Source organism: Piliocolobus tephrosceles, chromosome 4 (assembly GCF_002776525.5).
Source record: "Piliocolobus tephrosceles isolate RC106 chromosome 4, ASM277652v3, whole genome shotgun sequence".
NCBI classification, from domain to species: domain Eukaryota; kingdom Metazoa; phylum Chordata; class Mammalia; order Primates; family Cercopithecidae; genus Piliocolobus; species Piliocolobus tephrosceles.
Window position 1 is genome coordinate 62,499,825 of NC_045437.1, and position 14,677 is coordinate 62,514,501.

At 37.5% G+C, this 14,677-nt stretch overlaps 1 protein-coding gene and 1 non-coding gene across 3 annotated transcripts in view; both read right to left on the reverse strand.

The window, feature by feature from the left end:
- The window catches only part of MAP3K1 (mitogen-activated protein kinase kinase kinase 1), a 77,027-nt gene that overhangs the window by 32,273 nt on the left and 30,077 nt on the right, over window positions 1-14,677 (reverse strand). For both annotated transcript variants that reach the window (XM_023210524.3, XM_023210525.3), the window contains exons 2-3: window positions 3,801-3,951; window positions 648-848 (exon numbers count right to left, since the gene is read on the reverse strand). In XM_023210524.3, the coding sequence (XP_023066292.1) occupies window positions 648-848; window positions 3,801-3,951 (352 nt within the window). The remainder of the gene's footprint in view (window positions 1-647; window positions 849-3,800; window positions 3,952-14,677) is intronic.
- Window positions 3,299-3,402, reverse strand: LOC111541698. Its single transcript, XR_002731356.1, has one exon. It is a non-coding gene; the product is annotated as a small nucleolar RNA U13 (small nucleolar RNA).

The following is a 14,677-nucleotide window of genomic DNA, read 5'->3' on the forward strand; positions in this document are numbered from 1 at the left end:
TTCTTGAAGTGATAGTCTAATTCATCTTAAGAAAAATGTCTTCCAAATACCCAAATCTAAATAATCATAGTTTGTTGGTCACTCATTTCATGTTCCATGAAAGAACTAGTTCGACTTGCAACTCTAACAACCGCACAAATACTTCTCCTTGAGAAACTATTGTATTTTGGTATGTAGAAGTGCTTTATGCATGCATCTCATTTCATCACACACAATATTACAAAGGCATGTATTTACTGAGTCAAGATTTAATAAAATTAATTTCTATTTCCTTGTCAAAGGCATTATCAAGTGTAACTGGCGTTTTTGCCTTTTTTTTCTTTAATGGTTGATACATAGCAATAATGAATATAGTTTCTACAGTTGTAGCCTTAAATTGGGAAAAATCACCAATAGTTTTACCCACCACTGCAAATATCAATGCAGGGAAAGAGGCAAACAACATCCCAGTTTTATCACAAAATTAGTTTTGACCTAATAGACCCCAGAAAGGGTCTCAGGAACCGCCTCCCCTCCTCCATCCTCAGGTGTCTGCAGATCATATTTTGAAAACTGATGTTCTAACAGATGGCTGGCCAGTCTTTTCTCTGTTATAAATGAATCTAAAAATTATAAAAACTAACATATCCGTTGTAACATTAACTTACAGGCACTGGGGAAACTCTTTTTCTCCTTACTCCTGGAGATTCTGATTTCACTGTGCGACCTGATGGGGAGTTGCCAGGAGAAGGACTGCGTCGGCCTTTGGAAGCTGGTGAAGCCGCACTCGCCTGGGCCTCTCCTGGAGACTCAGCTGCCAAGTGATTCATTTCAGATCCATCTCCTTTAATTGGGATTGGTTTTACCACCTGAATCAAAGTATTCCAATATTTTGATTACTTAAAAATATAAAAAGTAAGTAAATGTAAATATCATAGACTAGGAAATAAACTTAACGAGCTTTTGTTATGAAATACACCAGTATACCAGACAACATATCAACTTTTATCATTACTTTAAGCTATTAATGTAAAAGACTATTTTTACCTACACAAATTTCAGTCATTTAGGATTTAACACTAGTTAAAATGCAACCTCCTCCCTTACAATTTTGTAATGCATACAAAACTGCAGAAATGGTATTATTTGTTATATACCCTAACTCATTTAACACTCAAAAGTAACAATCAAAGGTTATTAAACAAATGTGAAAAATAAGCACTCATAACTTCTATAGTCAACTCATTCAACTACTAGATCAAAGATCTAGGTACGTTTTTATTTGTTTTGACAAAATGTAGGACCTTGAAACAACACTGGGCATAATTTCAAACAGTTTGATGACTACGCAATCATTTTGCCCTGCTTTTGTGTGTGTGTGGTTTTTTACGTTATATTACAATAATAGGTTAGACACATATCTCAGAAAACCAAAAGAGGCTACAAGTGTAAAGATCAATTTCTCAGACAGAAATGCAGTTTACAAGACCTGCCCCTTTTTTTTTTTTTTCTAATTAAGGCTTTCAGACCTAATCTAGCCATGACCAAAGGCCAAACTCCACAGCCTTGTACAACTGCAGACCTTTCTGGACTTTCTCCCACTGCTCCTGTTCTACAGCCAGTTGCCGTGTTCACCAAACTTGCCTGACCCTTCCTCCTCCTGTGCTTTCCACTCGCTCTCCTCCTAATTTAATACTCATCTCCAGCCTGCAGCACCCCAGGAGTACACCTTCACATGAGGAAAATTTACCCATTTTTTAGACTCAGTTAAAATCTTCCTTTTATGAAACTCCCCTGAAGTCTACCAGCATGACATTCTTTCTCTTTCCTAAGTCCCTATTGCTCTTCTGCCCATCCCACACATTTGGCACCTAGTCACAAGTTGCTTTGTGATATTTCATGTATTACTCTATTTATTACATATAAGCCTAATTTTCCCATTTGGAGATATTTACACTTTATGTTTCAAGAATGATTTGACACAACTTACTTAAAGTATAAAAACAGAATCAGGCCTCCCAAGTAAACAGTAAACTTCTTAAGGATAATATGAAATCTGTAAACCATAAAATATAGGGTGGCATAATTAAGCTTAAGGACTATGTGTTATGCATCTTATTCCACACATCTCTTTCCTCTTCACTCATGTCTTATATACAGACAAGGTACTTAGGTATTTGCTAGAAAGTGAACAGTACAAAAACCAAAATTCTGTCTTAGAGAACTGGATATTCTTAGTTCATATGTAATAAAGAACAAACGGCTGGCTCGTTTTTACAAAGTTGTGATTTATGCCCTACATATTCTCAAAAGATTTAGGCTCTGTTTGAACACCTCCATCTAAAGGAGCTCAGAAAGCAGAACATTCAAACTTCAGATGGCTCTGTTTGTTTAAAAGTTCTTTATATTAACTGAGTAGTAATACGCTCTTTTAACTGTCAACCTTCTACAAGATGTTTCAACAGCACTTTCTCTTCTCTAAGATAAATCCTTAATTTCTTCATATTCATCTTCTGGCACAAATAGCTAAAATGGTAAGGGGTTCAACCCACCACACCACCTCACATAAGTAATAAATGGAAGAAACGTAGAAACTTAGCTGTAAAGACAAAGACTCATGGGCCCATAGTAACTTAAAGTGCTGGTATGGAAAGGAACAATTAGATTTATTCTGTAGAATTCCATGGGTTAGAATTAGAACCAGCGGGTAAAATATTCCTGACAGACTGCAGCTCAGTAATGAGGATATCGAAAGCCGCAGAGATTATGGAGTTAAGTCAGACACGAGTCAGTACTACACATCTAAGAGAGCTTTCGGAGGCAATGGAAATGTGCTAAAACTGCACTGCCCAAAGGGTAGCCATTGGCCACATGTGGTTACTGAGCATTTGAAATGTGGTTGGTGAGACTGAGGAACTACATTTTTACTTTTATTTACATCTAATTAATTTAAATCTAAACTTAAATAGGCATATGGGATGAATGCAGGGCAGACAATCATTTGGCAGGGGTGTACTTTAGACCCTTGTCAAAGTTTAGATAAATTTTAAGTTGCCGTATCTGTTTTAAAAGAACAAAATAAACACAAACTTGCTGATAGAAATAAGTGCTAGGATACTGTAATACTTCTTCCTTTGTACGAATGAAGACACACATTTCATGATGGTATTCTTGTAAGAATATATATTCTTACACCTATAGCAAAGGACAGAGTATCCCTGCTTTTTAAAATCTAGGACTCTGGATTTTCTTTCATCAAACCCCATACATTTTTAATTTATCTTAATCCCCATGGGTCTATTAAACTTTTTTTTTTCCAAGTCAAATGAGGGTAACATGCTGACATTGTAACAAAGTTGGAGAAATGCACATCTTACCCATGCATATAAAAACCCAATCATTACACTTATGAACTACTGCAATTAAATATTTTCTTTCCTAGAAGATTTCTGAAATTAAGATCCTTGGATCCTGTCTTAGAGATAAAACATCTAAAACAAACTGGAGAAATTCTTTTTAAAATTTAGAAAGTACAGTATAAAACTCCAATGAAAGGATTTTAGATACTGACATGAGAGGGTAGTCTTGGTTTAAGCATTTACCCCTCCACCAAACACAACAGTTAAGTTCCCAGAACAGTTTAAGTTGTTTAATGAGCGTAGTTTTAATTACGGTTTCTTCCAAATGACCGCAATATCAAGTAATTAAAACTACTACATTTAAAATGAAGAAGAAAAGCTTACAAGAGGATCTATTTATGTTTACTTTTCCATTTCCTCCTACGCTTTCTTCCTTATAGCTGGTAACCCATAGCCACTTACCACAGGCCCTCGCCTATTTCTCCTTTCCAACCATTCGTGCTTCCAGGCTGGCATACAGGTTGCCTTCAGTTTCTCCCTGATCATTCGTTCCTCTGGACGATCATCCATCTTGTGCAACCCTTTGAGAGTTTCCTTATTCTCCATCTCACGACTAAAATGAATGGAGAAACAAAGAAAATGAGAAATTTATATATGAAAGATAATTTCCAAGAACAAATGGTTCTATTTTATACTTCCAATGGACATGTAATAAAAAAGCTAACTGCTAAAAACCCCAAATGACTTAAAGCTTGAAAAGATTCTGAATTATATATTACTGACATATATCATGCAGACCTTTGTTCCACTGTAGTTAACAAAATGAATCCCAAGACATTAAGCACCGTATTAACAAATATATTCACTAAGACTGCATTGTTTTCAATTCTACCACCCAAGTATATAACAAATATTTAGAAGGGTATATTACTACGCTTTTATTCCAGGATTTCCAATACATTAAGTCAATACAGACAGAATCTGGTGGATATGCTCATTTATCTGAAATAAGCTCAATAAATATTTAATAAGTGAAGTGAAACTTAACTGCATCATCTATGACCCCAAAACATTTTTTCATAGCCTACATGATTAAATTTTTATTTTCAGAGAACAGTGATTTCTGACAAGCACTTGGGGTACTCTATAAAGAATAAAAATTATCAGTACAAACATTTGATCTTTACTCCATTAAATGGTGTGGATTTACCAGAATAAAACAATCTCTAAACTAAGAACGTTTGAGAATTAACTCTACAAAGCCTAATAGGCAAAGCATCAAGCTCACGAAAATCACTAATTTTAAAATATACCCACATCCCCATGAGCATACACGCATACACGATATGCACAGATTTGAAAACCTGATTCATAAGCATGCAGTTAAAGCAACTGCACCTTGGGATTAGTAACAACTTTACAAATACTAAGCTAATTTCAGTAACTATTTTGAAAAGTTTATAAAGCTAGAGAACAGTTTTTCTACACTGATATGAAAAGGAAATACTCAAGGAAATACCAAAGACAAGAACCTCAAGTTTACTAAAAAGACAAATTCAAACTCCTCTAGGAATTTTCCAGCTAATCACAACTATGAAGTACAATCTTCAGAGAATCAGCCAAAGAAAGAAAAGAAGAAACTACTTAAAAATAAATATTCACTAGAAAGGAAACAGTTAACCGGTTTCACTGAAGCATCAAGACTGTGAGGAAAGTAGAAGCCAAAATATTAAACACCTCTGTATCAGCGACTGGCCTAGATAATTTTAGAAATCCAAAGAATACATAACATTTGGTTTGAAACTTGCAAATGGGCATTAAGACCACAGAGTAAAATATTTCCTTACAGACACATACACACAAATACCGTTATATAGAAGCAATATGAGATTTTCAAAAAGTATGAAAAAAGGAGCATTATCTCATTTACTTATACGTGCTTGGCTGCTTTTTATGCTGATGATAAAATATAAATGTTAGGGGATGTGTAGAAGAATGTAAGAGAGGGAGGGAGGAGAAGAAGGAAAGAGGAAGGGGGGATGGAGAGAAGGGAAGAAGGCAGAGAAGAAAGGAGGAGGAGGAGGAAAAGGAGGGAGAGGAAGGGAGAGAAAGGGAGGTAGGGGTGAGGAACACAGGGGATAAAATGTTCTCCAAAAAATCCATCCTGCTCAGTTGGTACTTATTCCAGGGGGCTCAGCTTTGTAGGCAACTGAATTTATGTGGTGACTGCATACCAAAAATTCACTTCCAAGTCTTTAGTATTAAAAGCACTTTCCCCCTCCAGTAACAATGTTGCAAGAGGTGGTTTGGTTCCTAGCCTAGTTCCCAAAAAATAAGCCTAATAGTGGAACTGCAGTGCATTTTTATACCAGAAACTCCTGTGCTCCTGGACCAAGGTGCTCGATCGTCTTTCCTCTGGTCCTAGCTATCTCTCTTCCCACAAATCTGTTTCAGGAGTATCTCTTCTCTGTTATGGATTTTCAGTTTCTGTTCCTGGCCCCCAGTCAAACACACAAAGGACGTTCCTTGTCTAAACAAATCTTCCTGGATGGCGTGGCCTCCTTAAAGTCTAATTTGTCTCCTTCCTTTCCACTTGTTTGAAAATACTATAATCTTTTAGACCAATTTATTTTATTATAAATAATAGGGATAAGCATTCTAGTAGCTGAACTTTTACAAACATCTGAGATTCTTTTTTAAATTTTGTTTTACCTTATTTATGTTCAAGGGCTATGAGATTATTATTATTTTGAGATGGAGTTTAGCTCTTGTTGCCAAGACTGGAGTGCAATGGCACAACTGGCTCACTGCAACCTACTCCTCCCAGGTTCAAGTGATTCTCCTGCCTCAGCCTTCCAAGTGGCTGGTATTACAGGCATGTGCCATCACGCCCGGCTAATTTTGTGTTTTTAGTAGAGACAGGGTTTCACCATGTTGGTCAGGCTGGTCTCGAACTCCTGACATCAGGTGATCCACCCACCTCAGCCTCCCAAAGTGCTGGGATTACACCACGTTCGGACTAAATTATTTCTTTAGAATAAACACCCAGAAATGGAAATGCTGGGTAAAAAATGTACACAAATGAAGACTTTTGATAATATGGGCAAATAATCTTCTAAAAAACAGGTCTTCCATTCACACTTCCACCCAGGTCAAGCTGCTCTTACCTGGTCTGAATTAGCAACAGGCTCCTAACGAGGCTTCTTTAACTGAATCTTACCCAGATTTCACAGTGCAGCCAGGGTTACTTCCTCCATTAAAATCCTCTAGTGGCTTCCCCCTGGGTTTAGACTAAAAATCAAAATGTTCAGCCCAACCTAAGTAGCCCTGCACCATGTGGTCTCACCTCAATTCCTGTCACCAGACCTGCACCCACCGCTTGTTCACTGCCTCAATAACCCCACGATCTTTCCTACTCAGGGTTTCTGGACAGGTTGCTTCCTTTTCTGCCTACTTTTTACCTAATTTCTACCCACTCTCTAGATTTTCCTCAACTCCTCAGACTTTCCCAATTTCAATTAAGAGCTCCCAGTTCCATTCTTTCATAGTACTTGTATTTTTCCTTTAACATGGTTAATGCAGTTTGCAAAATGTTCCTCTCTTATGAACTGTAAGCTCCATGAGTGAGGGGACCATGTGTTATATCCATCTATACACCTAACATCTAAGCACATCTGGCTCATAATAGGTATGAACATACATTAAGTGAATGATCACTTATTAACTCTGGCAGTCCTACAGCCTTCCTAGTTTTAAATTCTAATGACTATTCTTATTAACTTTTTAAATAATTCTGTATTTAATTAAGACTAAATTTGCTATTTAGATGTTAGAACAATTTTCAGTGTTCCTAAGTTAATCTGCAAATGTAAACCAAAGTGTTTTTCCTAGTCTCTTTATAATAATTATATGTCATTAATTCTAAAATTTGTATTTTTTCACATTTTAATATCTGAAATCTGAATGCCTCTTGAAATCAAATGTTACTGTAATTTAACTGGCAGGTTTTTTTTTTCCTTCATGGTATATAGAATAATGGTACAACTTACAACCACTGGGATCTTTGAATCAATGAAATATACAGTAAATCCTATTATATTTGTCAGGAATAAATCATATCTACTCTGTTTAATTTCTCTCTGAAATGGAACCAAACTCTGAAATTTTTTTTTTTACATACTTGTATTGTTTTTATTATAATCCTAACATATAATCTTCCATAAACCAGGCATATATAGGGTTTTTATTTTTACCAGATGAGTGTGTATGTGTATGTATCGATGTATATAGCAGTGATTTGTCATCCAATTAATATATCACAGCCATAGCAGGAAAAAAAACCTTTTTTTTTTTTTTTTTTTTTTTTTTTGAGACGGAGTCTCGCTCTGTCGCCCGGGCTGGAGTGCAGTGGCCGGATCTCAGCTCACTGCAAGCTCCGCCTCCCGGGTTCACGCCATTCTCCTGCCTCAGCCTCCCGAGTAGCTGGGACTACAGGCGCCGCCACCTCGCCCGGCTAGTTTTTTGTATTTTTAGTAGAGACGGGGTTTCACCGTGTTAGCCAGGATGGTCTCGATCTCCTGACCTTGTGATCCGCCCGTCTCGGCCTCCCAAAGTGCTGGGATTACAGGCTTGAGCCACCGCGCCCGGCCAAAAAAACCTTTTTTTAACCAAAGCTAATCTAAACAGATAGCTGTAAAGTCACTGGGAGATAAGAGCCATCTCCAATTCATGTTGGTTAAACATGAATGTTTCAGGGAGTTATTTTTGCCACACATTACCAAGAAACATACCTATTTTAAATAATAGTGTATATACCTCTGACCTTAAAAAAAAATAACAGATTTTTTTAGCAAAACAATGTGTTTTGAGAAACTACTTTGAAGACTTAAAAATAAACAAAATTGTGGTTAGAAAAATATGAGAAACTTAAGAACTGTTACAGATCAAGCTTTATCTTCATTTCCTGTTTATTTAGGAAACATGAGGTTTCTTGGTTTTGGCTTCTAGACATTCCCAAGAATGAATTTGCGACTGACACAGAACTTCAAGAACGCTTACTTCCTGAGGTTAGGTTTCTAGTCCTAGACTCTTCCTAGACCTACAAAACTCACCTGCTAAAATCCAAGATGCTTCAAGGGTCCCTTCTCAGGGAAACTCTAGTCAGTCCTCCCTTTATAATGTGGTGTCAGCCACTGTTGATTGTGCTAACTCTCTTGTAGGTCTCTCCTCTACTCTTCTATGAGGTCTTTTTCTCCTAGTTCTGTGTCTAATCATCTTCATCAATTAGACCTTCTTTCTGGAGCCCCTTAAATACCAACTACGGCCCTCTTCTCATAGCACAAAAAAACTTCATAAATATACTATGATATTTTGCACCCATCTCTGCAGAAGACTTTTTTTTTTTCCTGCCAGGAATATCCTTTGCCATCTCAATATGGCTTCAGTGAAGAATTTCCTACCACCATTCCTACCACCAGGGAGGCTGCTCTCTCCCTGCATGGTAAATATTCACTATATCATAACTATATCATAAAATTAGGTATATGTTTAAGTATCTGCTTCCTTGTCCACACTGTGAGCTCTTCCAGGACACCTTACCTCTCATTCATTGTTCTATCACACTGCCCAGTGTCCTGGATGGGCCAAAAAAGGTACCTGACACACTGCCCCCTTCTGGGAAGCCAGAGGGTCTGCCCAGTCCTAAGGGTGGTGGCTAATGCTTAAGGTGCTTTAAACATCTGAATCCATCCCACTGTCTATAGCTGCCTGGTCCAGGAATGTTCCTTGGTCCAATGACCTTCTATACTGAATGGTATTGTATGCCTGAGTCAGATCTCCCTTTCTGAGAGTTTGAAAGTAAAACATACAAATAGTGTCACTGCAAGAAGAGTGGCGTTTAACAGGGAAACAGAGCAAGGTAGTAAGTAGTAACACTGAGACAGAAATAAGGGAGAAGAGAGAGAAATTAGAAGAAAGACAGGGATGGAGAAGTAACAAAAGCCAACCTAACACTTGTACCTGGGTCCCTTGATAAGCTGTTAGATGACAAAAGCCACTTTGGTACCACCCTGGATAATGAACGACTAGTTCTCCAGGAGCCAAGTGTACAATGGAGGAAACTTCTTGGTGGATTCTTTAATTTGGAATGAAATAAATTTTAACCCATCTCTGTTCCCTGCAACCTCAAAAAGTCTGACTAAAACACTAGTTCTACACAATGCCTGGCACACAGGGGACATTTAATAAACACTTAAAAATAAGAATCCTGGCCGGGCGCAGTGGCTCACGCCTGTAATCCCAGCACTTTGAGAGGCTGAGGCAGGCAGATCACCTGAGTTTGGGGGTTCAAGACCAGCCTGACCAACATGGAGAAACCCCATCTCTACTAAAAATACAAAATTAGCCGGGCGTGGTGGCACATGCCTGTAATACCAGCTATTCGGGAGGCTGAGGCAGGAGAATCGCTTGAACTCAGGAGGGGGAGGTTGCGGTGAGCCGGGATTGCGCCATTGCACTCCAGCCTGGGCAACAAGAGCAAAATTCCATCTCCAAAAAAACAAAAAGAATCCTACCAGTCTAATGTAATTTTTAAGTTATTAAATGGCTCATCTTTAGGAAGGAAATACTGTTTGTCAACAACTAGTGATAACGGAGAAATAACTGCCAGAGTGTCATCACAGAAAAATTATATTACATGCCAGACAATGGATTAGGTGCCTTACATGTATGAATTTACTGCACCCTTCCAGCAACCCTGTGAAGTCTTTTCTATCAGAGGCTTGGGGAGGCTAGGTTATGTGCAGGGTAACACAGTTTATAAGTGAGGGGCAGGGCTAGATTCAAACTCCCACAGGTTTGATTGAAGAGCCTGTGCTCTCTGCTGCTATGAGTGTTTACTGTCCAATCTGAGTTTGTTTTTACAAGACGTCAGCACTTGTGCTGATACCTATATGGTAATAATACAAAGAAGTTTTATAAGTTTTTACAAGTGACTATTTGATTATAATAATTTAAAAAGCATATTAATTCTCTTCATTATTAGAGCATTTCACCGCAATAGAGGCAACTAAGACTGTAATGATCTTTTGTAGAAAGCCTTTCTGGAAGTCAATGAGATTCAACCTTAGTATAAATAAAGATTTCCATATCTTGATTCTCTTAGTGTCCAAGGAACTTCAAGGAACCCTAGAAAATACATTAGATTATTTGGGACAGGCACAATTCAGGGCTAACTAAAGTCTACTTGTGCAGCCTTCATAGCAGAAGAAATTCACACGCTACCAAACTCATAAGCCATATTACTGAGGAAAGAGGAGAGCAAGGGAGGACCCAGCTTCCAAAACAATCCTAGTCCACTGTGGGACCCTTAAAGTGTAATGTTCCAGGTAAAGGGCAGGAGCAGGAATGACTTAACTGAGGGTAGGAGATCATAATGAAACAGGAAGACTGACAGTTCCTTTCCACGGACAGGGCTAACAGCCACATGGGCTACTCAGTCAATTCTCTTGAGACACGGCTCTTACCACTCCATTTTACAGATGAGACAAAGGATATGGGAGGTTCAGTTACATGTTCAAGGTGATAAAGTCTGTATGCAAAAAACACTATGACTTACACTCAGATGAGTGACTTCACAGTCTGTGTCTTCTAAGAACAAAAGGAAAATGAATATGTACAAGTACTTTTAATCTGTTGACCTAGATTGCAACCAAAACTAAAACCAAAACCAAACCATCTTTTCTCTCAATACTCAGACATTTCTATTTTCCAGTAAGACAGTTTTTCCAGAGACTATACAGTCTTTGCCAACTGTTGGCCTATTCCTTCTTCTAAGCAAGGAGGATTAAATAAACCATTGGAAGGGGGAATCTTCCATCTTTATATGATGCAACATTTATAACACAGGTAGGTTTACATAAGAAGTAACAATGTATAAAAATGGCTCACATTCTGAAAATTAGTTCCCACAAGATTTCATTCCAGGTTCTATTCAGTAAAGTTTGACCCTGAGAACTAAAGACAGTACAACTTCTATTTATTTATAATAAGAAACAGGCACTACTACTTTCATCTCCCCACAGGGTAAATATCCTCTCTTTAGCACAACACATTCGTTCTTTTTTTTTTTTTTTTTTTTTAAGACAGAGAGGGTTTGGCTCTGACGCCTAGGCCGGAGTGCAGTGGCGCAATCTTGGCTCACTGCAACCTCCACTTCCCAGCTCAAGCAATCCTCCAGCATCAGCCTCCTGAGTAGCTGGGACCACAGGCACGAGCCACCACACCTGGCTCATTTTTTTGTACTTTTTGTACAGATGGGGTTTCTCCATGTTGTCCAGGCTGGTCTTGAACTCCTGAGCTCAAAGCAATCCACCCGCCTTGGCCTCCCAAAGTGCTAGAATTACAGGCATGAGCTACCACACCTGGCTGAAATCAGTTTTATAGTATGTTGAATCTGTATCAGAAATCTTTATTGGCGGAAAAACTATTTTAAGTATTGTGTGCAAATCTTCCTATTTAGGCCTTTGAGAGATATGGGCACAGAATTCACCCTCAAAAAGCTCATGTTCTGATTAACCACATCAACAGTTAAGTAATATGGAAGTCAAGTAACAAAGACAATAACACAACTAATTATAAACAATACATATGAGCAGTTTAATACCACCTTAGTGATTCTGATTGACTCATATTTATCATATATTCCACATGGTCATGCACAATAAATCCATTTACCCTAAATCATTGATTAGTTTCCATTAAAACACCACTCCATTTGAGTTTTAAAAAGTATTCTCCAGTACAATCACAGGATTTTGAAAACTAGAACACAGTATAGAAACATAAAATATATATATATATAATTAATCAAAATTAAAATAAGACAACGTATTAATAATCATACTATAAATACACAATCACTGGCTGAACTAGACAAGGAAAGGGTAACTTCTTTGAGGGCAGGGCCTTTTCCCTGTCCTGCAGCTAGGAACAAAGCACTCAGAACAACAGATGTCAGGGGCTTGATAAACACTCCCTGATTCAAAGTCAGAGTCAGAGTAGCTGGTTATCACTTCTAATCAACAAAGATCTAAGAAGTAACACCATGCAGATGTTATACCATCATTCACAATGGACAAATATAGCCCTTAACAACTTCTACCATAAATTAGTGCCTCTAGGGACAGGCAAATAACTTCAAAGAGAAAAGGTAAAGAGCTTCAATGAGGAAAGGAAGAATATTCAAAAGGTTTTATTACTTGCAAATTAGTAAATTTGTAAGAGATTGGTTTAACAATCATGAGGCAACTATAGTAAGAGGGAATTTACAAAAGGCAGAGAGCTACTAGTCAGTATCAAATCATTCTTAAAAATGGCAACTCTGTATGAACTTTTTTTGCAGTCAATTACCTTTGACTTAGTCTATGAAATAAAGTACAAGCCCAAATCTCCCTTTAGAGAAGAAAAGTGAATCAAAAAATGTGTATTAACTGTACAGTTCTCCTATACTAAATGTTCTTATATGTTCAAAATGTATGAATATAGTTAAAGCAACTGATCCTCTATTGAATACTGAATAAACCTGAAGGGATTTCTAAGTAAATTATTACTCAGACTCAGTGTGCTATAAATTTCAGACACCACTGGAACATATAAAATAATGTCTGCATAAAATACTGACAAATGTATACCAGGGCATTATTATGAGCAGAGAATACATTATTAAGTGAAGGAAAAGATTCTCATTTGTCTTCTTACAGGAAGTACATTTTTAAAAACTCAATTCAAGATTATTTCATGATTAAAAGGCATCTTTCTTGACCACAAATAGTCATAAGAATATGACTTCTCAAATATGAATTTGAGAAAACTGCCTTGCAGGAAAAGTGTTTTTACTTTTTTTGACTGTTGAGACCCAGTGTCACTCTGTCACCCAGGCTGGAGTGCAGTGGCAGGATCTCAGCTCACTGCAGCCTCCACCTCCCAGGTTCAAGTGATTCTGCAGCCTCAGCCTCCCTAGTAGCTGGGATTACAGACGCCCAACACCATGCCCAGCTAATTTTTGTATTTTTAGTAGAGATGGGGTTTCACCACGTTGGCCAGGTTGGTCTCAAACTCCTGACCTCAAGTGATCTGCCCACCTCAGCCTCCTTAAGTGCTGGGATTACAGGCATGAGTCACCATGCCCAGGCAAGTCTTTTTTACTTTTAAACTAACATACAAACATTATGGATGTACTTCAACAGTTTCTGAAGTCACTGACATATTTAAGGTAAAACACTAAGGCTAAACTTTCAGGTGGCCATGTTTATATATGGGTAAATATCATCAAAACACTAAGAAAAAGATAAAATGCGAAAAGGTCTTCTAAATCATCTCTTTACACCTGCCTAGTCCCAGAAAGAAAGTAAAGCAGCAGTGCAAAAGCTTGGTTATAGTGTTTCTTTGGTACACTCATGTCTCTCAGAAATGTAGCTGCAGATTCTATTAAAAACTACCACATTCAAGTTATTAATGTACCACAATAAATCAATCCAATACACATTACTGTGCACATCACTCAATAACAGAATTGAGATGTTCTGTCCAAATTTGGAAAAAGAACAGTTCTTCCTTCTAAATGTGTTAATAGATGAACAGAGAAATCAACAAATTTCTACGAGAATGAAACTAAATATGTAGACTTTGTTAAGCCATGGAAACAATCATGAGCATGACAGGTCAAGAAAATGTCAAACTGCAACAGAAATCAAAACTTGCCAAGAAGAAATATAATCCAGACAAGTCAAATATACATCAGAATTCGGAGAGGGGGACAGTGGAGAAATAGCCATGCAGAGACAATCAAGAAAATGCAATGACTCTTAAAATTGGTAGGGTTTTAAAATAAATCTAAAAGAGATAAGACAATTCAAGTTAGTAAGCAAGTTAACTTGGTAGTGAATGAAACTTCTAGAAGACTAGCAATTTGAGTTAGCGAATGAAAATCCTAGAAGACTATCAGTTTGAGTCTGGTACAATTATTTTTTAAAGAGCAGATGAGGAGAAAAAGTAGGAGGTCAAGGAAGACATGTTTTCAAAGTGAACACTCTTGGTGTATAGGCATAAAAGAAAACAAATCAGACTAGAATGAAGCCAATATGTTGTTAGTTCTGTTGTGACCTAAGACTCAAGGTCAATGAAATCTGATGACATAACACAAATTGTGAACTATAACGTGTGGGTAATATTTACATAGGCAAGTGAAAACTGTAAAAATGTTCAGACCTGAACAGAAATATGAGTCTGGTGATTCTGCATGATTCATCATCTTAGAAAATATATAAAAACGTTAGCGACAG